At 45.4% G+C, this 23,215-nt stretch overlaps 2 protein-coding genes across 2 annotated transcripts in view; both read left to right on the forward strand.

Annotated features, from left to right (window-relative positions):
- The first annotated feature begins 1,387 nt into the window (after positions 1 to 1,387).
- On the forward strand, positions 1,388 to 12,105 carry LOC148043207 (adhesion G protein-coupled receptor G4-like). The gene is made up of 6 exons (XM_087727421.1): positions 1,388 to 1,526; positions 2,387 to 3,013; positions 8,180 to 8,239; positions 9,272 to 9,331; positions 10,720 to 10,823; positions 12,040 to 12,105. Exons 1-6 carry the CDS (start codon positions 1,433 to 1,435, stop codon positions 12,103 to 12,105), a joined length of 1,011 nt encoding a protein of 336 aa, XP_087583547.1. The 5' UTR covers positions 1,388 to 1,432.
- Positions 12,106 to 17,153: 5,048 nt separating this feature from the next.
- ADGRG4 (adhesion G protein-coupled receptor G4) overlaps positions 17,154 to 23,215 on the forward strand; it is a gene marked incomplete at its 3' end in the record, with an annotated part of 20,154 nt that continues 14,092 nt past the window's right edge. Inside the window, exons 1-4 of the mRNA XM_087727115.1 lie at positions 17,154 to 17,162; positions 17,439 to 17,481; positions 20,290 to 20,529; positions 22,010 to 22,142. Coding sequence (XP_087583241.1) covers positions 17,154 to 17,162; positions 17,439 to 17,481; positions 20,290 to 20,529; positions 22,010 to 22,142 — 425 coding nt within the window. The remainder of the gene's footprint in view (positions 17,163 to 17,438; positions 17,482 to 20,289; positions 20,530 to 22,009; positions 22,143 to 23,215) is intronic.

Raw genomic sequence — 23,215 nt, forward strand, 5'->3', positions numbered from 1 at the left:
CACTCACTCTTGTCTCCTCCCCACTGATCCAAGGCTCAGGCATCACCTGATGACCAACTAATCTTTCTGCGCCCTGCTCGGCACCGGAACCCTGTCCTTCACATCCTCCAGGGCTGACTCATAAGACCCCTCGCTGTCGGAGTCTGGTGGCAGCTCCAACGGCTCCTGCCGAATCACAACACCCAGCTATCTCTAATTCCCCCTCCCTATTTCTCAGCTCCAACATGGCTCCGGTCAGGTGAGCTTCAGAGCTGACATCAGAATTTGTAGAAGGATCCCATATTTCATAATGGCATTTTCCCTGCCCCTGTTTGAGATTTTTCTCCATCAGTAGCTGTGAAAAAGTTCCTGAATTCAAATTTTTTTTGGCGGGGGAGAGGTTTGAACCCTAAAGGCGACAGGACAACTTTCCTTACAAAACCGTGTTCCCATTCCCATGTATGATTGCACTGCGCTAATCTAATCTTTGTTCTTCCTTTCTAGCCAAGATTAGATTTTATGATCCAATAAACTATTGAACTTTCCATGGCATTGAAAGTTTTAAAGATCAGAGTTCAGCCTTGTTAATCACTTCTAGCCAATGAAGCCAGTTCTGGGTGTTGTGCTTTTCTGTAAAAAATGTTCCACCTTTTGCTTCAAATCAAGGAAGCCTTCAAGTTTCTCCGACTCATGGTGAGGGGTTTATCCTAGTGAGACTGTGCCCACCGCGTGAATAGAAGGTTATGATGGTACAACTCCAAATGTTTAGGTGTTAATTTTTTCATCTCCCACGAGGTCTCCTCTGCTTGTATTGCAGTATTTAAGTTTGGCTTGTCTGCAGGTGTTGCTGGTGGCTTTTCTTTTTTGAAATAATTAAAAAATAAATCTGAAGAAGTAGATTAAGCAGCGTGCATTGGTCCAGAGTGGAAAGGTCACGAGGAGACACTTCAACAGCCAAAGCAACAAATCAAAAAAGTCGTAAGGGAAAAAGAGGCAGGGTTTGGCTGACTTGGCCGGTTGCCATGTTGACGGGAACTTTTCCAAAGTCCTCTGAGCTGGTGAGATCCTGTTGATGGACCCTGGAGATTGAAGCTGCCCAGGATTGATATTTTAATTTCCTCCTTGAGACGTGAGACTGACGTGAAAGAGACTTCATTCTGGAACCTGGGAACAGACTCTTCTTGATGGCTCAGGTAGGTTGGGGATGGATCTTCAGAATATCTTGAACTCAGTCTGACTTGGAAATATCCTAATGTCAGCTGTTTAAGGGGTTCATCTCCCCAGATCTGGAACTCTGTGGAGGTCCCTCAGCTGTGGGGAGAGTCAGATGCTGAATATTGTCCAGGTGGGCAGAGAGATCCCGTGGAGTTAAATCAGGGTTTCTGTTGATGTCTTCTCCCTCCAGAACACATCTGAGAACTTCCTCTTCTGCCTTCAAGATCTCATCTAAAGGATGAGTGGTCAGAAGAGTGATGTTGCTGGATACGCTCCATCCAAGATCTTCGCTAGCCTTTTCTTTGCCATGGCCACCACCTTCCTTTTGTCAGGTAGGAGTTTCCCCAATAATTTGAATTTGAATTTCCTTTATTTGTATGCCGCCCTTTTCCCTGGGGGGACTCAGGGCGGCTCACAATTCAAAAAGGGAGTGGGGGAAAGACAAACAGTATTCCAATATGGAAACAATACAACATATTAAAAGAGAGCACAACAGTCACACAATTCGGGTGGGGGTTGGAATCTTAACCCCAGGCCAGTCGGGACAGCCAGATCTTCAAAGCGGCGTGGAAGGATTGGAGGGTGGTGAGGGTCCGAATCTCCACGGGGAGTTCGTTCCAGAGGGTCGGAGCAGCCACCGAGAAGGCTCTCCTCCGGGTAGTTTGTCAGTTTGCACTGGCTAGTAGATGGAATTCGGAGGAGGCCTAATTGATGCGATCGTATCGGTCTAGTGGAGGTAATTGGCAGTAGGCGGTCTCTCAAATACCCAGGCCCACTACCATGAAGTGCTTTATAGGTGGTAAGTAGCACCTTGAAGCACACCCGGAGATCGACAGGCAGCCAGTGCAGCTCGCGGAGGATAGGTGTAACGTGGGTGTACCGAGGTGCACCCACAATCGCTCGCGCAGCCGCATTCTGGACTAGCTGAAGTCGCCGAATGCTCTTCAAGGGCAGCCCCATGTAGAGCACAATTCAGGATGTACTGCTTCTTTGTAGAAGTTTTATGATTTTTGAAAATTCCCCCGTTAGTGGGCTCATAAACTCAACTGGGGGATCCAAGGGATTGGTGCGCCTTCCTCAGATCATCATCATCATCTTCTTCTTCTTCTTCTTCTTCTTCTTCTTCTTCTTCTTCTTCTTCTTCTTCTTCTTCTTCTTCTTCTTCTTCTTCTTCTTCTTCTGTTCTAAATAGAATCCATGTCTCTGAAAGGGAAGCAGGTGGATTTCCTGGGGGTGAGTAGCAAGTATGTCTCCTTGGCCAACCGGAGTGTCCCTCGACTTTGTGCCTTCACGGTGTGTGTTGACCTCAACAAGACTGAAGAAAGTGTGGCCAGCGGGACAGCCTTTTCCTACGATATCAGCAGCCTCTCCACCATTAGCCAGGTGGAGCTGGCTCTGTCTTTCCATAATTCAATCTTGCAGTTATTCTTCTTGGGCAGCATCATTGATCTTGGAGAGTACATTACGGCCTACAAAATGCACCAGATCTGCTGTGTCTGGGACAGCCAGAAGCACCTCCTGGAGCTCTTCTGGGATGGAAAGAAGCGGGTGAGCCAATCCCTTCCAGATTTCTATCACCGCTGCCTACGGCCCAATGGGACATTGGTGATAGGGCATTTGCACAAGAACTTTGACGGACAACTCATCATCGATTTGCAATCATCCTTCGTTGGCATCGTACACTACTTCCAGATGTGGGATCACGTGAGAGGCCAGCAAGACCTTGAGCGTTGCGAAGATGGAAATGTGGTCAGCTGGCGGGAGAAGAATTGGTTTCTGAAAAACATACGGGCAGAGTCTGCGCAGCATCAACGTTGTGGTGAGTATCCATATTCTCTTCAAATGAACCTCCTTTGTCTTCAGTCCTTCGGAATAAACACACTATATGTTTTTTGGAAAAAGGTGGGTCTACATTTAAAGCCCCAAAGAGAGAGAGATATAAAATACGGTTCACCGACAAAAGGGCGACCGACAAAACCGCGAGTTCTAAACCGCACCGATGAATGAGCGCTGAATCGCGCCGACAATAGCGCGGTGACAGAAGCACGCTGTAAACCTAACCCTAAACCTAACCCTAAACCTAACCCTAAACCTAACCCTAAAAGAGCCAAGGTGGCGCAGTGGTTAGGGTGCAGGCGACTTCAGCTGACTGTTCTCTGCAGTTCAGCGGTTCTAATCTCACCGGCTCAAGGTTGACTCAGCCTTCCATCCTTCCGAGGTGGGTGAAATGAGGACCCAGACTGTGGGGGCGATATGCTGATTCTGTAAACCACTTAGAGAGGGCTGAAAGCCCTAGGAAGCGGTATATAAGTCTAACTGCTATTGCTATTGCTATTGCTAAACCTAACCCTAAACCTAACCCTAACCCTAACCCTAACCCTAACCCTAACCCTAACCCTAACCCTAAACCTAATCCTAAACCTAACCCCAAACCTAACACTAACACTAACCCTAAACGTAACGCTAATCCTAACCCTAACCCTAACTCTAACTCTAAACCTAACCCTAAATCTAACCCTTAACTTAAATCGCCCTTAAATCACCCTTCTGTCGACGTGCTGTTGTCGACACGCTGTTGTTGCCGCGTTGATGACGTTGCGGTTTTTGCGACGCGGTTTTGTTGGTGCGCTTTTGTCGTGCGCGCTTTTGTCGGGTCCGAAGGGTGAGAAGAACCATCAACCAAAGGAATAGCATGCCTTCAGAAGTTGTGGCTGCTCAATTGCTAGAGATCTATAGAGATTCTCAGGCATCCAGGCCATGGTTGTGCCAAAGTTGTGACACTTAGAACAATTAATCAGTGGAACAGAAGTTGCCTCCAGGAGTTGTGAATACCCCAACACTGGAAGTCTTTAAGAAGATGTTGGATAACCGTTTGTCTGAAACGGTATAGGGTTTCCTGCCTAGGCAGGGGGTTGGACTAGAAGACCTCCAAGGTCCCTTCCAACTCTGTTATTGTATTGTATTAAAGGTGCTTTTTTTCAAGAGACAGAAAGTCCAGTTGCCTCTTGCAAAAGCACCTTTGGGACTATCGCTAGAGGCTTTCAAAAAGGGACTGGACTAGAGGTTGGTTGCTCTCAGTTCGGCCCAATTCGGCTGAACCAGTAGTAGAATTCAGGCCTGCCTCGCAGAATTGGCAGCGACCCAGGCCTGCCACGCCCCCCAAACCGGTTCCTTCGCTCCTGTTTGGCTGCCGCCATTTTGGATTTTGTTGACGGCGCGTGGGCAGTTCATTGTAAATTGTTCTGTGGAGTAACGCCGGCAGCAAACCCCCCCCACATGGGCTGGACCACCAATTTTCAGAAGTGGTATGGGGTCTCCTGCTCAGGCAGGGGATTAGAAGACCCACAAGGCCCCTTCCAAATCATTATTCGATGTTCTATGTCAGCGATGGTGAACCTTTTTGGAACCGGGTGCCAAAAAGGTAGCGTGCGCACCAGTGGTGTGATTCAATTTTTTTTTACTACCGGTTCTGTGAGTGTGGATTGGTGGGTGTGACATGGCGGGCGTGGCAAGGGAAGGATACTGCAAAATCCCCATTCCCTCCTGATCAGCCTGGACTAGGGGGGCGTGGCCAGCCAGAGATGGTATTTACCAATTCTCCGAACTACTCAAAATTTCCGCTACCAGTTCTCCAGAACAGGCCAGAACCTGCTGAATATCACCTCTGGCGCGTGCGCACATGTGCATCAGGGCTGCTAACCTGGAAGAGGAGCTGCCCAGGGGGCATGCGTCTGCTGGAAAATAAACTTCCAGTTTCTGGAGCGCGCATATGCCCTGACCAGCTAGTCTTGCACGGGTAACAATCAGCTCACACCGGGAAATGGAAGACCAGCTCTTCCAGTTTCTGGTAGTGCCACAGGCATGAAGGTCAGCTGCTCATCGCGTGTGCATGCACACCAGAAGCCCAAGAGAGGAATGGGTAATGCCACGTGTGCCAGGCCACATGACTCCACATGCCATTTTGGGCACTTGTGCCATAGGCTCACCATCACGGTTCTATGTTCTATAAACTAGTGCATCTATTTGAGGGTTTAGATCAGGGATGGGTTCCTGCCAGTTCTAACCTCTTCTGTAGAAGAGGTTCCACAAATCTACAGTGTCGTTCAGAACCGGTTCCAGCTCCCTCCCTCCTGCCCATCCTCACATCATCAAGATGAAGAGTGAGAGGAGGAATTCTCCCAATTCTGGGAGTTGAAGTCCACAAGTCTTAAAGCTGTCAAGTTTCAACACCCCTGGGTTTTTTTTTCTAAAGGGTTAGGGGTGCAAGGGTCTTGTAACTTGACAGCTTTAAGATTTGCACACTTCAATGCCAGAGTTCCTGAGCCAACATGACTGGAGGAGGAATTCTGGGAGTTGAAGTCCACAAGTCTTAAAGCTGTCAAGTTTGAACACCCCTGGGGTTTTTTTTTCTTCTAAAGGGTTAGGGGTGCAAGGGTCTTGTAACTTGACAGCTTTAAGACTTGCGTGCTTCAAATGCCAGAGTTTCTGAGCCAACATTTTGGTTGCTAAGCAAGAGCGTTGTTAAGTGAGTTTCGCCACATTTTTCAAGTTGGCCATGCCCACCCAGTCACATGGCTGGCAAGCCACTCCCACCCGGTCACATAGCCAGCAAGCCACTCCCACAAAGCAGGCCACACCTACAGAAGAGGTTCTAAAAAAAAATTGAAACCCACCACTGGTTTAGATGTAGACTGATCCTAGCCTGTTTGAATCAAAGTTTGTCATACTTGTACCTGGATTATTCATGGTTCACTTTTCTCTTGCTTTATTGGAAAAGCCAAGATTACACACTTACCTGCAAATCTGGACCTTGCTCACTCATTACACTAAGCTACGGTTTGTTTAACTCTGGCTTTTGAATAAAGCACAACGATGTGGGGACCAAGATTGGACTCTTTGACAAATGATGGTTAAAGCAGAACATGGTTTAGCATTTCTGCATAAATGTAGAAACATTGGAGGCACCTCCTTTTTCAGGGTGTCCCTGCCCCAATTCTTGCCTTTTTGTCTTATATAGAAGACACCATTGTTTCCTGTTTTGTAGTTTTGAACTTTTGGAATCCCTGATGGGAATGTAGGCCTTCAAGTTTTATTTATGAGCCCCCTGTCAAATCTTGGCTGAAGCGTATGAGAACCTCCGCACGAGATTAAAAACAAAATGTATTTCCTACTGAGTTTATGGCACTTTCCTACTGAATTTATGGACAAGGTGCGACATTTGAAGTAGATAAGACAAACTCAGTGCGCACCAGCAATCCTGTCTAAGAGATGGGCGCCATACAAGTTGAACAGATAAATCAGTGTTTCTCTACCTTGGCAACCTGGAGCCAGCTGCGGGGATCCAAAGACATAAAATCAGTGGGAAATTTCAGGAAAAATCAAAAGAAAGTGGTTCTACCACAAAACCGCGGACGACAAAATCGCGCTCGACGAAAGCGCGTACGTGACGTCATCACAGCGCGACGAAAACATCGCGCTGTGATCAATAAATGTAAAAATAAAGCGAAATCCTTACCCTAACCCCCCCAAACCTAACCCTAAACCTAACCCTAAACCTAACCCTTAACCTAACCCTAAATCTAACCCTAAACCTAACCCTTAACCTAACGCTAAACCTAACGCTAACCCTTAACCTAACGCTAAACGTAACCCTAAACCTAACCCTTAACCTAACGCTAAACCTAACCCTAACCCTTAACCTAACCCTAACCCTAAACCTAAACCTAACCCTTACCTTTATGTGAATCGGCGTGCTTTAATTTTATTTTAATTTTTAATTTTTTCCGTCGCGCTGTGATGACGTCAAATGTGCGCTTTTGTCGAGCGCGCTTTTGTGGACCGCGGTTTTGACGGGTCACGAAGAAAGTAACCCTTTTTAAGCTATTGCTTTTTTAAAAAGTTTTGTATTTTTTATTTTCATACAAACATCCACCAGTATCCCATTACAAACTTACCAAACCCTATTTTATATTATGCAATATTATATCAGTTCTTCTCACCATCTATCACCACTCTCATTTGCTCTTCAGCTTTCCATACATCATATTATACCTAGCTCTCCAACAACCTACCTCCTCTCCCTCCCTCCCCCTCTCTACCTCCTTCTTCCCTTCACTACTTTCTTCATCCCTCCTCTCATTTCCCATCTCTACTTCCCCTTCCTCTCTCCTCTTTCCTCTCCTTCTCTCTCTCCTACTCTTTCCCACACCTCTGCTTCCCTCTCTCCCATTCCCTCTCTTCTTTCTCTCTTCCCCTCCTTTCTTCTCCCCTCCTCCCTTCCAACTCTTCTCTGCTCCTCTCTCCACTTCATCTCTCAACAACATCTCTATTGTTGAGATGTTAAAAGATGTGGAGACTGTGGAAAGAGTGCAGAGAAGAGCAACAAAGAGGATTAGGGGACTGGAGGCTAAAACATATGAAGAACGGTTGCAGGAACTGGGTGGGTCAGGTTTAACGAAAAGAAGGACCAGGGGAGACATGAAAAGCAGTCTTCCAATATCTCAGGGGCTGCCACAAAGAAGAGGGAGGGTCCAACTATTCCTCAAAGCACCAAAAAGCAGGACAAGTAGCAACAGATGGAAACTAATCAAGGAGAGAAATAAGGAGGAATTTCCTGACAGTGAGAACAATTAATCAATGGAACAACTTGCCTCCAGAGGTTGTGAATGTTCCAAGTTTTTAAGAAGAGATTGAATAACCATTTGTCTGAAGTGGTGTAGTGTCTCCTGCCTAGGCAAGGGGTTGGACTAGAAGACCTCCAAGGTCCCTTCCAACTCTTCTCTTCTCTTATTTCTCTATTTGTGGAAAAAAAACAATAAATGGAAGATCGAGTTCTGCGGCATTTCTCTTAGAATAATTGTTGCATATCATGGTTCAAGTTCATATAAGTTCCCTGTCTCCCAACTTTTTCCTCCAACGTCAAAATTCCTAGAGACGCATGTTTTGTCCCTTTCCATACCTGTATTTTCTCCTTTTTCTTCCACAGGTACAGAGGACCCTATATCTGCCTTTCCACCAATCACTTCTCCTCATTCAGACGTTACAGGTATGGCATCTGGGCTGCCTCAAACTTTTATTTCTAAGCAATGACCTTGTGGCTGTGCAGGAGAACGTCAGAATGGTCCATCCGATGGCCCTGTCTCTTTGCTACCCTACATAAATGCAACAGTCTCAACATCAGGAATTGTGCCTTTGAGATCACATAAATTGGATAGATAAACCAAAGTTTCTCAACCATGGCAACTCGAAGATTGTGTGGACCTCAACTCCCAGAATTCCTCAACCAGTTCTCATAGGCTTCTTGTCTCATTGATGTTATTTCCCCCCCCCACCCACCCCGACCTCAGCTTTCCTAGGTGGAGGTATTTTGTCTCATTTCACAGATTAGATCCAGATCCACATTAACAGAGTTGGAAGGGACCTTGTAGGTCATCTAGTCCAATCCCTCCACCCAAACAGGAGACCCTACACCATTTCTGACAGATGGCAGTCCAGTCTCTTCTTGAAAGCCTTCAGTGATGGAGCTCCCACAACTTCTCTTCTCTAACAGACAGATTAACAGAGTTGGAGGGAACCTTGTAGGTCACCTAGTCCAATCCCTCCACCCAAACAGGAGACTCTACACCATTTCTGACAGATGGCAGTCCAGTCTCTTCTTGAAAGCCTCCCGTGATGGAGCTCCCACAACTTCTGAAGGCAACTTCTGTTCCATCTGTTGATTGTTCTGTCAAAAAAAGATCTCCTTATTTCCAGGTTGAATCTCTCCTTGGTCAGTTTCCATCCATTATTCCTTGTCTGGCCTTCAAGAACTTTGGAGAATAGCTTGACCCCCTCCTCTCTGGGGCAGCCCCTCAAATCTTGGAAGACTTCTATCCTGTCTCCCCTGGTCCTTCTCTTCACTAGACCAGCCAGGCCCAGTTCCTGCAACTGTTCTTCATATGTTTTAGCCTCCAGTCCCTTCATCATCCTGGTTGCTCTTCTCTGTACTCTTTCTGGAGTCTCAACATATTTTTTATAGCGTGTTGTTGACCAAAACTGGATGCAGGACTCATCTGAACTTCTCTTTTTCCTTTTACAGGTATGGAGGAAGCTACATCTACCTTTCCACCAATCACATCTCCTGATTCAACTGTTACAGGTATGCTTCAGGTCTATGGAGATTCTCTTACAAACGAAGTTTTTTTTTTAATTTTTTGTTACAAATTTAAAATTCTTTTGCAAACAAAATGCTGCACGGTTTTCCCCTTTAACATTCTCTCATATACACAATTCGTTTTCCATCCTATTTCCATTTTTAGCTGTATTATTTTCTTCCCATATTTTCCATCCTAAACTTATTTTTTTTCTTAACCCCTAAACAATATCATGCAGATGTTTATTTTATTTCTTTTAAAAAACACAAATATTTCATCATTCGTCAATCATTAAAACATTGAAGTACAATTTTTTTTTGTATGCCCCTCCCTCCCTCCACCCCCCACCCCCCCCTCCTTCCCCCCCCGACTTCCCAGAATCCGTACACGGTATGGATTTTTAACTAACACAGTCTAAAATCTATTGAGAAGAAAGAAATAAAGAAATTAATGAGATTCTACATTGACCTTAGCTTCTTCTTACTGAACTAACTTTTAACAGTTTAAATCATTTCTGATCTTAAGCATAGGCTAACTGGAATTTCTTGGTCCCGTATTTATTTTGTATATAGTCAATCCATTTTTTTCCAGTCTAGTTTATATCTCTCATTTGAGTGATCTTTAAGATATGAACCCCTAAACAATATCATTGTTTGCCCCTTCAGAAATAAACCAAGTCTACCATTTCATTTTCCATCTATTTTCTACAGGTAGCGTCTATCCTCAGAGTCAATTTTTGTATAATAAGCATTTTACTTAATGAATTATCCACAATGAATAATGTCAATATAATTCCCTCACATCTTAATTAACTGCATGTCAGGAACAGGATTAACGTATTTCATTTTGTTCTACTAATATATCCCTATACGGAGATTCTCAAGCCATCCAGGCCATGATTATCCCAAAGATCCTTTTCTCAAAAGGCAATTTTGGATTTTCTCGAGGGGTTTTTTGTCCCTCAAAACATTTTGCAACTCATCCAACAAGCTTCTCCAGCTACAGAAAATGAACTGAAGAACTTGAAGAGGTTCAGCTGAAGAACCTCAACTGAAGGACTTGAAGAGTTCTTGGAGGAGAAGTGAAACATTTTGAAGGAAAAGCATGTTCAATTGTCTTTTGTAAAAAGTTACCTTTGGGACATAAATGTTTTTTTCCCCCCCCTAAGCATTGGCTTCTACAGAGGGTTGATAACGCCCTGGAGAATGTCAGAATGAGTCTGTACACCAGGTTAGATTGATACCTGTCACTATGTCCCTTCAATTTATAAAAGCGCATCGTTGTAGGCGACCGGGCATTAAAGCTCCAAAAAATCTTCACAGCTCAAAATCAAAGTTCAAAAGTAAAACTCAAAGATAAGCTGGCTTCCTCGTCTCCCCCCCTCCCTTTTCAGTGATCACCGATACCTTCTACAGTTTCTATATGAATTTTTCCGTGTCTTGGGAGCCCCCCGGAACGTCCGATCGCTACGACGCCAAAAAGCTTTCCGAAATTTGGGTGAGTCCAAATTAAGATCCGTTTAAAGCTAGCTTGTTTAATCGGCAGGGGCAAAAGGCTGGGGAACAGTGAGATGTATTTCCTTGCTTGGCAGAAGCAGAGGTGCTCATCCTGGACCACATCTGGGGGGAAAAAAAACAGAGATTGCAGCCAGTTTGCCAAAAATAAATGCATGCATTATCCTATTGGTGAAAAGGTCTATCTAATTATTTCACCGATTGGGGCCACGTCCCAATGGTTTACTGTTGTAGTTATTTTTCATTCAGGAGTCTGACAGTTCTGAGCGAGGCTTCCCAAGAGCACAAAGCAAACTTCTTGTCCCAACAAAAAAAAACAAAAAACCTTTTATTAATTTGCTGTGAATTCTGCTCACTCACCTCCAGCAAAGTCTTTCAAGGGAGGATTTACAGTCACAGACCTTATCTGGCTTGGAAGCTGCCAGGATGATGTCTGCAAAACCTAGCAAGGAGTCTTGGAGAGTCACAAACGAATAAAGTGAACTAATTGTCTCCTGCAAACTCCACTCCCCTTGTCCCGACAAAAACACCTTTTATTAATTTACTGTGACGGCAAAGTCTTTCAAGGGAGGATTTACAGTCACAGACCTTATCTGGCTTGGAGAGCTGCCAGGCGGATAGCTGCAAAACTTGGCCAGGAGAGTCTGAAATATAGCTTGGATTGGGTTTTTTTAAAAATTAAACATCTGCAGACATTTCTCTACATATCAACCATCTACTTCATCCATGTATCTACGTCTCTCTCATGGCATGGGACTTCCCCAGAGCTGGCTCCTGGAAATAATCCTGTAGATGTTTAGCGTGGATCACCCCACAGGGAATGCCTGTTGGTTATTCCAGCTTTAACCCTTTCATGTACACAACATCACGTGAATAGAGAAGGAAAGTAGGACACCAGGTGATCCTTCCTGTCGTCCGCGCAATTTGCTGGACAGAGATAACGCAGTGTCGCCCTAAAATAGTGTTTCTCTACCTCAGCCGCTTGAAGGTGTATAGACTTAGATCCCAGAATCCCCCAGCCCGCATTCTGAATCCTGGGAGTTGAAGTCCATCCGTCTCCAAGCAGGGGAATTTTATTCTGAGGAAGCCCCGATTCTGGCATAAACATTTGATGACTATGTTTATTTCTTCAAATGACAAATACTGGGTGGGGATGAGCCAGGAACCCAATTGTGATCGACCATTTGTCTCTCTTACAGTTCAAGAAAAAGTTAAATAATTCAGAATTTGTGATGACAAATTATAACATCAAGAGAGCTCGGTAAGTATTTATTTCGGCTGTCTCCTCCCCGACCCTCCAACCATCCCGAGAAGCTCTAGCAGTTAAAATGCACCCATTTTAACGTTGTTAAACGTACAGTAAATATCTCTATCTGTATATCTCTATCTCCACATCTCAATCTATTGTCTTTTAATGACCCCATAATCCCTGGAGGGGTGGAGTCTGGGCAATTGAATGGAGCTGTGTGCTTACTGGCCAGATGCCTTTCCCGTTGTCAATGTGGAGTTATAATCAGCAGATATAATCACAATGTAGCCAGAGAGAGAAATATCTGCCTCTATGTAGGATTGAACTTAGTCACCTGATTGTGAGGCAAGACCTCTACATCTAGACCACCACACTATCCCCTCCCTCTCTCTCTCCCTCTCTCCCCTGCCTCTCGCTCCCTCCATTCCCCTCTCTCTACCTCCCCCCTCTCCCCCTCCATCCCTCTCCCCTCTCCCTCCTTCCCCCACTCTCTCCCTCTTTCTCTCCTCTCTCCCCCCCTCTCTCTCACCCGCCCTCTCTCCCCTCCCTCTCTTTCTCTCCACTCCCTCCTCTCCCTCCTCTCTCCTCTCCCCCTCCCTCTTTCTCTCACCTCTCCCTCCCTCTCTCCCCCATCCTCTCTCTCCTCCCTCTCCCTCTCTTTCTCTCCACTCCCTCCCCGTCTCCCCCTTCATCCCTCTCCCCCTTCCCCCTCCCTCCCTCTTTCTCTCCCCTCCCTCTCTCCCTTCCCTCTCCCTCTCTTTCTCTCCACACCCTCCCCCTCCCCCCTCCCTCCATCTCTCCTCTCCCCCCTCCTTCCCCCTTCCCTCTTTCTCTCCCCTCTCCCTCCCTCTCCCCTCCCTCTCTTTCTCTCCACTCCCCCTCCCTCCCTCTCCCCACTCCGCCCTCCCTCCTTCCACCCTCCCTCTTTCTCTCCCTCTCTCTCCCTCTTCCCTCCCTCTCTCCCCTGCTCTCTCCCCTTCCCCTCCCTCTCTTTCTCTCCACTCCCTCCTTCCCCCCTCTTTCTCCCCCTCCCTCTTTCTCTCAATTCCCTCCCCCTCTCCCCGCCCTCCCTCTCTCTCCCCTCTCCCTCCTTCTCCCTATTCCCCCTCTCCCTTCCTTCCCTCTCTCTCTGTCTCCTGTCCCTCCCTCTCTCTTTCCTATACAAACAAACAATACTCTGGTGTCCTCCATCATTTTAAAAGGGGGAAGGTCTCCTATGAGAAAAAACATTTAAGGAACAGGGCCGTAGTCCATGACACAAGTTCTTATCAGGGCTAAAGGCCCATTTGGGCTCCGTGATGTGAATAAGGACATTTGGGAAGCTCTTTCCATCCCAATTCAGGGCTTTGAACCCAACCTAATGAATCTCCCACTGGGGGTCCTACAGCATCTTCCTCTTCCCTGCCTGCCTGATAATTTTTGTTTAAACCCACCCAGAATGATCTTGAAATATCTTTCTTTCAACACAGTCGTAGATTGTCACGAAGAACTGAGCCGGTTAACGCTGGGGTATGTATTTAGAAGTCCTAATCTCTCCCCATCAAACCCTGGTCTTCTCCTTCTCCTTCTCCTCCTTCTCCTTCTCCTTCTCCTTCTCCTTCTCCTTCTCCTTCTCCTTCTCCTTCTCCTTCTCCTCCTCCTCCTTCTCTTCTTCTCCTTCCCTCTTCTTCGTCTTCTTAATTCTTCTTCTTCTTCTTCTTCTTCTTCTTCTTCTTCTTCTTCTTCTTCTTCTTCTTCTTCTTCTTCTTCTCCTCCTCCTCCTCCTCCTCTCCTCCTCCTCCTTCTCCTTCTCCTCCTTCCCTCTTCTTCGTCTTCTTAATTCTTCTTCTTCTTCTTCTTCTTCTTCTTCTTCTTTCTTCTTCTTCTTCTTCTTCTTCTTCTTCTTCTTCTTCTCCTCCTCCTCCTCCTTCTCCTCCTTCCCTCTTCTTCATCTTCTTATTTCTTCTTCTTCTTCTTCTTCTCTTTCTTCTTCTTCTTCTCCTCCTCTCCTCCTCCTCCTCCTCCTCCTCCTCCTCCTTCTCCTTCTCCTCCTTCCCTCTTCTTCGTCTTCTTAATTCTTCTTCTTCTTCTTCTTCTTCTTCTTCTTCTTCTTCTTCTTCTTCTTCTTCTTCTTCTCCTCCTCCTCCTCCTCCTCCTCCTTCTCCTTCTCCTCCTTCCCTCTTCTTCGTCTTCTTAATTCTTCTCCTTCTCCTTCTCCTTCTCCTTCTCCTTCTCCTTCTCCTTCTCCCTTCTCCTTCTCCTTTTCCTTTTCCTTCTTCTTCTTCTTCTCTCCTCCTCCTCCTCCTCCTTCTCCTTCTCCCCTCCCCCCCTCCTCCTCCTCCTCCTTCCAGACTCTGATGAGTATCTTTTCATCCTTCCTCCTCTTTCCTGCCTGTATCTTCTCTAGTGAGAGATTGCCATGGTAGCAGCGAAGATTGTGCCTTAGCAACTAGAGAAACGTGGCTGGTGGCAGGCTGGTTTGGCAGCCGAAACCAAGAGAAATAACCCTGAAAATTAATGGCACCTTGGACCCTCTTTTTACCTCGAGGAAGCCTGAAGCGAAACCTTGCAAGCCAAAGAACTTTGTCTTGCCCTCTTTCAAAATAAATCGCCAGCTATTATTCAGGGCTCACTGACTGAGTGTACACAATTTTACTTCCAGCTTCCCTGGTACTTCATGGGTTTTGAAAAAAAACGTTTGTGCATTTGCAAAGGCGGAAGTTTCTTGCAAAATGACTCGAAACCTCCTTGCATGGATATAGCCATTTTGCTTCATAACATTCTCCCTGGTGGTCGCGGGGGACGAGGGGTGGGGAGAGGAGATTTTGGATTACAGGGATTATATTCACACCTGGCCGCTAGGAGGCACTGTTTAACTAGTTTCTTTATTGCTAAATGTCTATGGAGATTCTTATCCTGCGGGTTGTTCCCCCAAAGGTCATTCCCCCCCACCCCCGCCAAGAGGCAACCGGAACTTTCTGGTTGTTCTTTGAAGGCGTTTCGCTTCTCATCCCAAAAAGCTTCTTCAGCTCTGAAATAGTTTCTTTCTTGTTGATGCTGATCAGTTTGTGGGCTGTTAAGCCTCTAGAAAGAGTGCAGAGAAGAGCAACAAAGAGGATTAGGCGACTGGAGGCTAAAGCATATGAAGAACGGTTGCAGGAACTGGGTATGGATAATTTAATAAGAAGAAGGACTAGGGGAGACGTGATAGCAGTCTTCCAATATCTCAGGGGTTGCCACAAAGAAGAGGGAGTCAAGCTATTCTCCAAAGCACCTGAGGGCAGAACAAGAAGCAATGGGTGGAAACTCATCAAGGAGAGAAGCAACTTAGAACTGAGGAGAAATTTCCTGACAGTTAGAACAATAGCAATAGCAGTTAGACTTATATACCGCTTCATAGGGCTTTCAGCCCTCTCTAAGCGGTTTACAGAGTCAGCATATCGCCCCCAACAACAATCCGGGTCCTCATTTCACCCACCTCGGAAGGATGGAAGGCTGAGTCAACCTTGAGCCGGTGAGGTTTGAACCGCCGAACTGCAGATAGCAGTCAGCTGAAGTGGCCTGCAGTACTGCACCCTAACCACTGTGCCACCTCGGCTCTTCCTTAATTAACCAGTGGAGCAACTTGCCTCCAGAAGTTGTGAATGCCCCAACACTGGAAGTTTTGAAGTTTTGAAGAAGAGATGGGAGAACCATTTGTCTGAAATTATATAGGCTTTCCTGCCTGAGCAGGGGGTTGGACTAGAAGATCTCCAAGGTCCCTTCCAACTCTATTATTCTATTCTAAGGATGGTATGTTAGGTCTTATGGGGGCTACTTATCTTTGACCCGGAATGAATTGGGTTGCGTAGTGCTCTCCAGTGGACCGGTGGTAAATAAAATCACGGTAACACGAAGACCCCAGCAAATTAAGTCCCACCGCTTTCATTTCTGAGCAGGCCAAGGAACAAGAAATGAAGAGCTACCGCTGAATGTACCACTGCCTTTTCTTTACACAATAAGACTGATTTATTGAGGTAGTGGTGGTTAGAATGCAGTGTAGCAGGAAAACTCACTGCTCACTCCAGGAGTTCGATCCTGACTGGCTCAAGGTTGACTCAGCCTTCCACCCTTCCGAGGTGGGTAAAATGAGGATGCGGCTTGTTTAGGAGCTAGAGGCTGACTCTGTAAACACTTAGAGAAGGCTGTAAAGCACTGTAAAAGTGGTATATAAGTCTAAGTGCTATTGCTACTGCTAACTCTGCCCACAGCCAGGAGTTCGATTCTCACTGGTTCAAGGTTGACTCAGCCTTCCACCCTTCCGAGGTGGGTAAAACGGGGACGCGGATTGTTTAGGGGCCAGAGGCTGACTCTGTAAACCACTTAGAGGGGGCTGTAAAGCACTGTAAAAGTGGTATATAAGTGCTATTGCTACTGCTAACTCTGCCCACTGCCAGGAGTTCGATTCTCACTGGTTCAAGGTTGACTCAGCCTTCCACCCTTCCAAGGTGGGTAAAACGAGGACGCGGATTGTTTAGGAGCTAGAGGCTGACTCTGTAAACCACTTAGAGGGGGCTGTAAAGCACTGTAAAAGTGGTATATAAATCTAAGTGCCATTGCTACTGCTAACTCTGCCCACTGCCAGGAGTTCGATTCTCACAGGTTCGAGGTTGACTCAGCCTCCCATCCTTCCGAGGCTGCTAAAATGAGGACCCAGATAGTTGGGAGGAAATAGGCTGACTCTGCAAATGCTTAGAGAGGGCTATAAAGCACTGTGAAGCGGCATATAAGTCTATTGCTATTGCTATCAAAGGCCAATCATTCCTTGTTTTACCTACTGCTAGCAAAGGAATCTTGCTAGCGGCCGATGAATTTGGTTAGGGCATCTTTCCATCCTGGAAATGCAAAACTCTTGGCTCTCCTTTTGCCGTGGAGTATCAGCTCCTTTTTCCTTCTATGTAAATTGTTTTTTTTAAAAATATAATCTTGTTTTTTTCCCCTCCCTCCCTTCTTATCGCTTATTCTCCAAGCAACCTGCACTCCCCCTCTGAGTTGCTTCGGAATGTCTCCGCAGAGGGGAATTACAAAACCACAATCAAAGCCTAAATGCAGAGGGTAATCAGAAGGAAGGAAGGAAGGAAGGCTGGCAGCCTTGCCGGTGGAGAAAAGTGGCACCTTTACAGAGGATGAGCCCGCGGCTCGCAGCATCACGAGCTTGGCTAATTACCCACTTTTCTCCCTTCCAAGCTGCCTCCTTCTCAATCCGCAGACAGTAATTGCCCACCTAATTCTGTAAAACTTCCTTCTGGGTTTGTCAACAGCAACGACAACAACAACAACAACAACGCACAGGCTTATTAACTCTTGTTGCTTCTTTTACTCCGCATTCAGGGATCTTCTAAATGGAAGAATGAAAAACTCTGGCTTCTCAGAGGTAAGGAGTGTGATTGTCCATTGGCCAACGCTTTCCCATCGGTGTTCAAGGGAGGGCCTGCTTTTAAAACCACCCAGAATTTGTCTAGGCATTTATTTTTATTTTATTTTATTTTTATTTTATTTTATTTTATTTTATTTTATTTTATTTTATTTTATTTTATTTTATTTTATTATTTTATTTTATTTTATTTTATTTTATTTTATTTTATTATTTTATTTTATTTTATTTTATTATTTATTTTATTTTATTTTATTTTATTTTATTTTATTTTATTATTTTATTTTATTTTATTATTTTATTTTATTTTATTATTTTATTTTATTTTATTTATTATTATATTTTATTTTATTTTATTTTATTAATTTTTATTATTTTATTTTATTTTATTATTTTATTTTATTTTATTTTATTTTATTATTTTATTTTATTTTATTTTATTTTATTTTTTTATTTTATTTTATTTTATTTTATTTTATTTTATTTTATTTTATTTTATTTTATTTTATTTTATATTTTTATTTTATTTTATTTTATTTTATTTTATTTTATTTTATTTTATTTTATTATTTTATTTTATTTTAGTTTAGTTTATTTTCTATTTCTCAACAAGTACAAGGAAACAAGTATGAAAACATGGCACAAATACAGGGATGGGTTCCTGCCAGTTCTAACCTCTTCTATAGAAGAGGTTCCACAAATCTACAGTGCCGTTTAGAACCGGTTCCAGCTCCCCCACCCACCCACCTGTCCGCACATCATCAAGATGAAGAGTGAGAGGAGGAATTCTGGGAGTTGAAGTCCACAAGTCTTAAAGCTCTCAAGTTTGAACACCCCTGGTTTTTTTTTAAAGGGTTAGGGATGCGAGGGTCTTGTAACTTGACAGCTTTAAGACTTGCATGCTTCAATGCCAGAGTTCCTGAGCAAACATGACTGGAGGAGGAATTCTGGGAGTTGAAGTCCACAAGTCTTAAAGCTGTCAAGTTTGAACACCCCTGGGTTTTTTCCCCTAAAGTGTTAGTGGTGCAAGGGTCTTGTAACTTGACAGCTTTAAGACTTGCACACTTCAATGCCAGAGTTCCTGAGCCAACATGACTGGAGGAGGGATTCTGGGAGTTGAAGTCCACAAGTCTTAAAGCTGTCAAGTTTGAACACCCCTGGGTTTTTTTCTAAAGGGTTAGGGGTGCGAGGGTCTTGTAACTTGACAGCTTTAAGACTTGCGTGCTTCAAATGCCAGAGTTTCTGAGCCAACATTTTGGTTGCTAAGCAAGAGCGTTGTTAAGTGAGTTTCACCATATTTCACAAGTTGGCCATGCCCACCCAGTCACATGACTGTTAAGCCACTCCCACTCGGTCACATGGCTGGCAAGCCACTCCCGCCTGGTCACATGGCCGGCAAGCCCCTCCCACAAAGTAGGCCACACCTACAGAAGAGGTTCTAAAAAAATTTGAAACCCACCACTGCACAAATAGATGGATAAAAAATAAGCGAAACCTGGCCATGAACACATAAAAAGAGTCCATATCAATGGGGACAGTAGGACAGGGAGGGTAGGCACGCTGGTGCGCTTATGCACGCGCCCTTAGGGACCGCTTAAGAAACGTGTAAGGTGCACCGTAGACAGCTTAAGATCAAAGGTATGGGGGGGTTAGAGGAACTAACAACAGTATCGGGTACGGTGCTCCACACATTTTCTACTCTGTTGCCGAAATCGCTTTCCCTGCAATCAAGATTAGAAGGGATTGCATTGAGTTTGTGTCTATGGGTAGCCGTTGTGTTCTTGCGGTTGAAGTCAAAGTAGCCATTCACAGGTAGGACGTTGTGGCAGATTATCTTGTGCAACTAAGCTCCGGTCGTAACGTAGACGGTGCAGTTCAAGGTTCTCCAGGCCTAAAATTTCAAGCCTGGTGGTAGAAGCAATTTTATTACGACCGGAGGAGTGGAGTCCTCTTCTTGTAAGACACCTCTGGACCCACTCTCATGTTTTAATGTCGGGCCGTTTTTTGCAAAAACGGAGGTGTTTTTGCCTTCCCCCCAGCCCTGCTGAAGCCTGCAGAGGTGGGCTGGGAGGGTTCCACCACAAAACCGTGCTCGACTAAACCGCGCTCGACGAAACCGCGTAGCTGACGTCATCAACAGGGCGACAACAGCGCGGAGACAGAAGCACGCTGTAAACGCTAAACCTAAAATTAACCCCTAAACCTAAACCTAACCCCCCTAACCCTAACCCTAAACCTAACCCTTAACCTAACCCTAAACCTAACCCTAACCCTTAACCTAACCCTAAACCTAATCCTAACCCTTAACCTAACCCTAAAGCTAACCCTAAAGCTAACCCTAACCCTAACCCTAACCCTTACCTTAAGTTGAATCGGCTTGCTTTCAAAGCGCTATTTAAAGCGCCCTTCTTTCTCCGCGCTGGCTGCTGTCTCCCTGTTGATGACATCAGCGACGCGGTTTAATCGGGCGCGGCTTAGTCGAGCGCGGTTTTGACGGGTCACAGGCTGGGAGAAGGCAAAAACGACTCTGTTTTGCAAAAAACAAAAAGGACCCCTTTTTCACAAAAATGGGATGTGGAGATGGGATGCTTTGGGAGACCAAAAATGGCTGTATTCGGTGTATAAGACGCACCAACATTTCCACGCTCTTTTAGGGGAGGGGGAAAGGTGCATCTTATACTCTGAAAAATATGGCATATAGAATGTAAAGGATGCATGTTTTTATTTTTATAATTGTAATGTACACTGGAGACGGCATTGAATTTCGATGTACCACGCGCAATGACAATAAAGTAAACTAAACCAAAGAGCTGGTTGGGCTCATTGACGTGGTTGAAGCCTTGGCTCAAAGAGCCGCAGAGGGGATCCTTCCTGACTGTATCTCTGCTTGGGTCTTCAGATACTCTGCAAAGGCTATCATCATGGCCAGGTCCGGCCAAAGCATGCAGGAGATCGCCGGGACGCTGCAAAACATCTTGCATGGAGATTACACCGAAGATTGGTTATCCCTGAGCGTGCAGCAGAAAGATACACGCGTTATTTCTTTCGGTAATACAGTCATTGGATTGCTTTGAAAAAAAAATCTGAATGGTTTCCCGATTAAATGATTCCCGCTGTCAACCCTGGAGTTGGCCATTTCCTTTTTGTAGTTTTCCATAGGCAGGTTTCTTTTCCCACTGCTTCAGGGAGGACACCACCTGGAGCAAAGAGGGCAGGGAGGTAGGCGTAGAGCAGAGGTGGGTTCCTACCAGTTCGCACCTATTCGGTAGAACCGGTTCGTCAAATCTACCGAACCGGTTAGAAGAGGTTCCACCAGTGGACCCGGAAAGCAGGCCACACCTACAGAAGAGGTTCCAAAATTTTTTGAAACCCACCACTCACACACACACACACACACACACACACACACACACACACACACACAGACAGACAGACAGACAGACAGACTCACACAGAGAGAGAAAGAGAAAGAAAGGAATAAAGAAAAAAAGAAAAAAGAAAGAAAAAGTGAGAGATGAAAGAAAAAAAGGAAAAAGGGACAGAGAGACAAAAGGAAGGAAAAGAGAGAGAGAGAGAGAGAGAGAGAGAGAGAGAGAGAGAGAGAGAAAACACATGGCCAGCAAGCCACTCCCACCAGGTCACATGGCCGGCAAGCCACTCCCACAAAGGGGGGCCACACCCACAGAGTAGGTTCGAAATTTTTTTGAAACCCACCACTGGCGTAGAGATAGCTGGGGTATTGTAGCCGAAATAAAATCCCTTCCCCTGGGAATCAAGGACGTTGGTGCAGGTATCTGAAAGGGGGAGAGTGAGATCACCCAGCAACTAGGCCGTATGCTGATTGGACCGTGTGACTGGAGACTCTGGGGCAGTGGTGGGATTCAGCCAGTTCGCACCAATTCGGGAGAACCCGTTGTAAAACTTTTTGAGCAGTTTGGTAAACTGGTTGTTGGAAGAAATCATCAGGGCAGAGAACCGGTTGTTAAATTATTTGAATCCCACCACTGCTCTGGGGGGTAGTGATAACATTTTACCTTTAATTAGGTGAAAAACTGGCGGGAACGTAGAGCCGGTTTCCCACCAGGAACACACCAATTTGATACGTCCCAATAAAATGTTTTTTTGAGGAAATTGCCTGCCTCTGGAGTTCTTATTGAATGGGATGTATTGCTTGGAACCATGAAGTCCTCTTTGTTCCATACAATTACCCCGATATAGTAAAATGAGAGCATCTCTCATCAAAGTGATCCAACAAATTTAGGGCTTCAATGAAGCCTTCAGACTAAAATGTCCCACCTTCACTCTGAGGGATTCATGAGTCACACACCATGAGAGGAGACAGCATTAGAGGAGAAAGCTTGCTAAACCTCCATACCTCTCCATCTGTGAAGGCAGGGACATCTTAGATACCAGAACTGCTCACCTTCCATTGGGTAGCCTACTCCACTCATTGACAACTCAATGCTGACGTGGTTGGTGAGAGAAAGGTTGGGTGACCTTCCATGCCTCGTAACCTCTTGTCCCAAAGATCCAGATTCGTGTCCTGAACAGACCATCCGATCCAACTACAAAGGGATCTACACCTGGCCAAAGATGGTTCCCCCCAATCGGACGACCTTGCCCTGCGAGGCCAACCAAGAGTTGACAGCTTCCAGAGTATGGTGAGTAGAGCGTGGCACGACAAAACCGCGGTCCACTAAAGCGCGCCCGATTAAAGCGCGTACGTGACGTCATCAGCAGCGCAACAAATAAAATTAAAAATAAATTAAAATAAAATTAAAATAAAATTAAAGCAAGCCGATTCACATAAAGGTAAGGGTTAGGTTTAGGGTTAGGGTTAGGGTTAGGTTTAGGGTTACGTTAAGCGTTAGGGTTAGGTTTAGCGTTAGGTTAAGGGTTAGCGTTAGGTTTAGCGTTAGGTTAAGGGTTAGGCTTAGGGTTAGGTTTAGGGTTAGGTTTGGGGGGTTAGGTTTAGATTTACGCGTTAATTTTAAGTTTAGGGTTAGGGTTAGGGTTAGGGTTGTTTTGTGCTGTTTTCGTCGCGCTGTGATGACGTCACGTACGCGCTTTCGTCGAGCGCGCTTTAGTCTACCGCGGTTTTGTGGTGGAACCGGGTAGAGGAATGCGGAAACTCCCCTTCTTTGTCCACCAACTCCAACATCACATCTCAGGTGATCTTTGGCGGACTTTGTTTTCCAAAGGATAATTAGGCTCGACAAACCCCAGCTAAGAAAAGATCTCCATGGTCATCATGTTATCCAGAAGAGGACTGGGCAAGTTGTAGACCTCAGGTAGTCCTCAACGTGCGATCACAGATGGGATTAGAATTTCCATCACTAGGCAAAATGATTGTTAAGCTGTTCAGCCCACCTGAATGAAAAACGAACGACAAACAAGGTATCTATGGAGATTCTCAGTCATCCAGATCAAAGGTGCTTTTTTCAAGAGGCAATAGCAATAGCAATAGCAGTTAGACTTCTATACCGCTTCATAGGGCTTTCAGCCCTCTCTAAGCGGTTTACAGAGTCAGCATATCGCCCCCTCACAGTCTGGGTCCTCATTTCACCCACCTCGGAAGGATGGAAGGCTGAGTCAACCTTTGCGCCGGTGAGATTTGAACCGCCGAACTGCAGATAACAGTCAGCTGAAGTGGCCTGCAGTACTGCACCCTAACCACTGCGCCACCTCGGCTCTTCTCAAGAGGCGACTGGTCTTCCTTGCTTTTCCTTGAAGA

The sequence above is a fragment of the Thamnophis sirtalis genome, unplaced genomic scaffold, assembly GCF_051295495.1.
Source record: "Thamnophis sirtalis isolate CommonGarterSnake01/CBP01778 unplaced genomic scaffold, rThaSir2_p1.2 scaffold_13, whole genome shotgun sequence".
NCBI lineage: Eukaryota > Metazoa > Chordata > Lepidosauria > Squamata > Natricidae > Thamnophis > Thamnophis sirtalis.

What these genes read in the sequence shown, in the direction of transcription:
- LOC148043207 (XM_087727421.1), top strand. Translation starts at nt 1,433, where the DNA reads ATGAGTGGTCAGAAGAGTGATGTTGCTGGATACGCTCCATCCAAGATC. An exon ending in TCCTGATTCAACTGTTACAG is followed by an intron (nt 9,332 to 10,719) that starts GTATGCTTCAGG and finishes CTCCCTTTTCAG; the next exon opens with TGATCACCGATACCTTCTAC. An exon ending in AAAAGCTTTCCGAAATTTGG is followed by an intron (nt 10,824 to 12,039) that starts GTGAGTCCAAAT and finishes TCTCTCTTACAG; the next exon opens with TTCAAGAAAAAGTTAAATAA.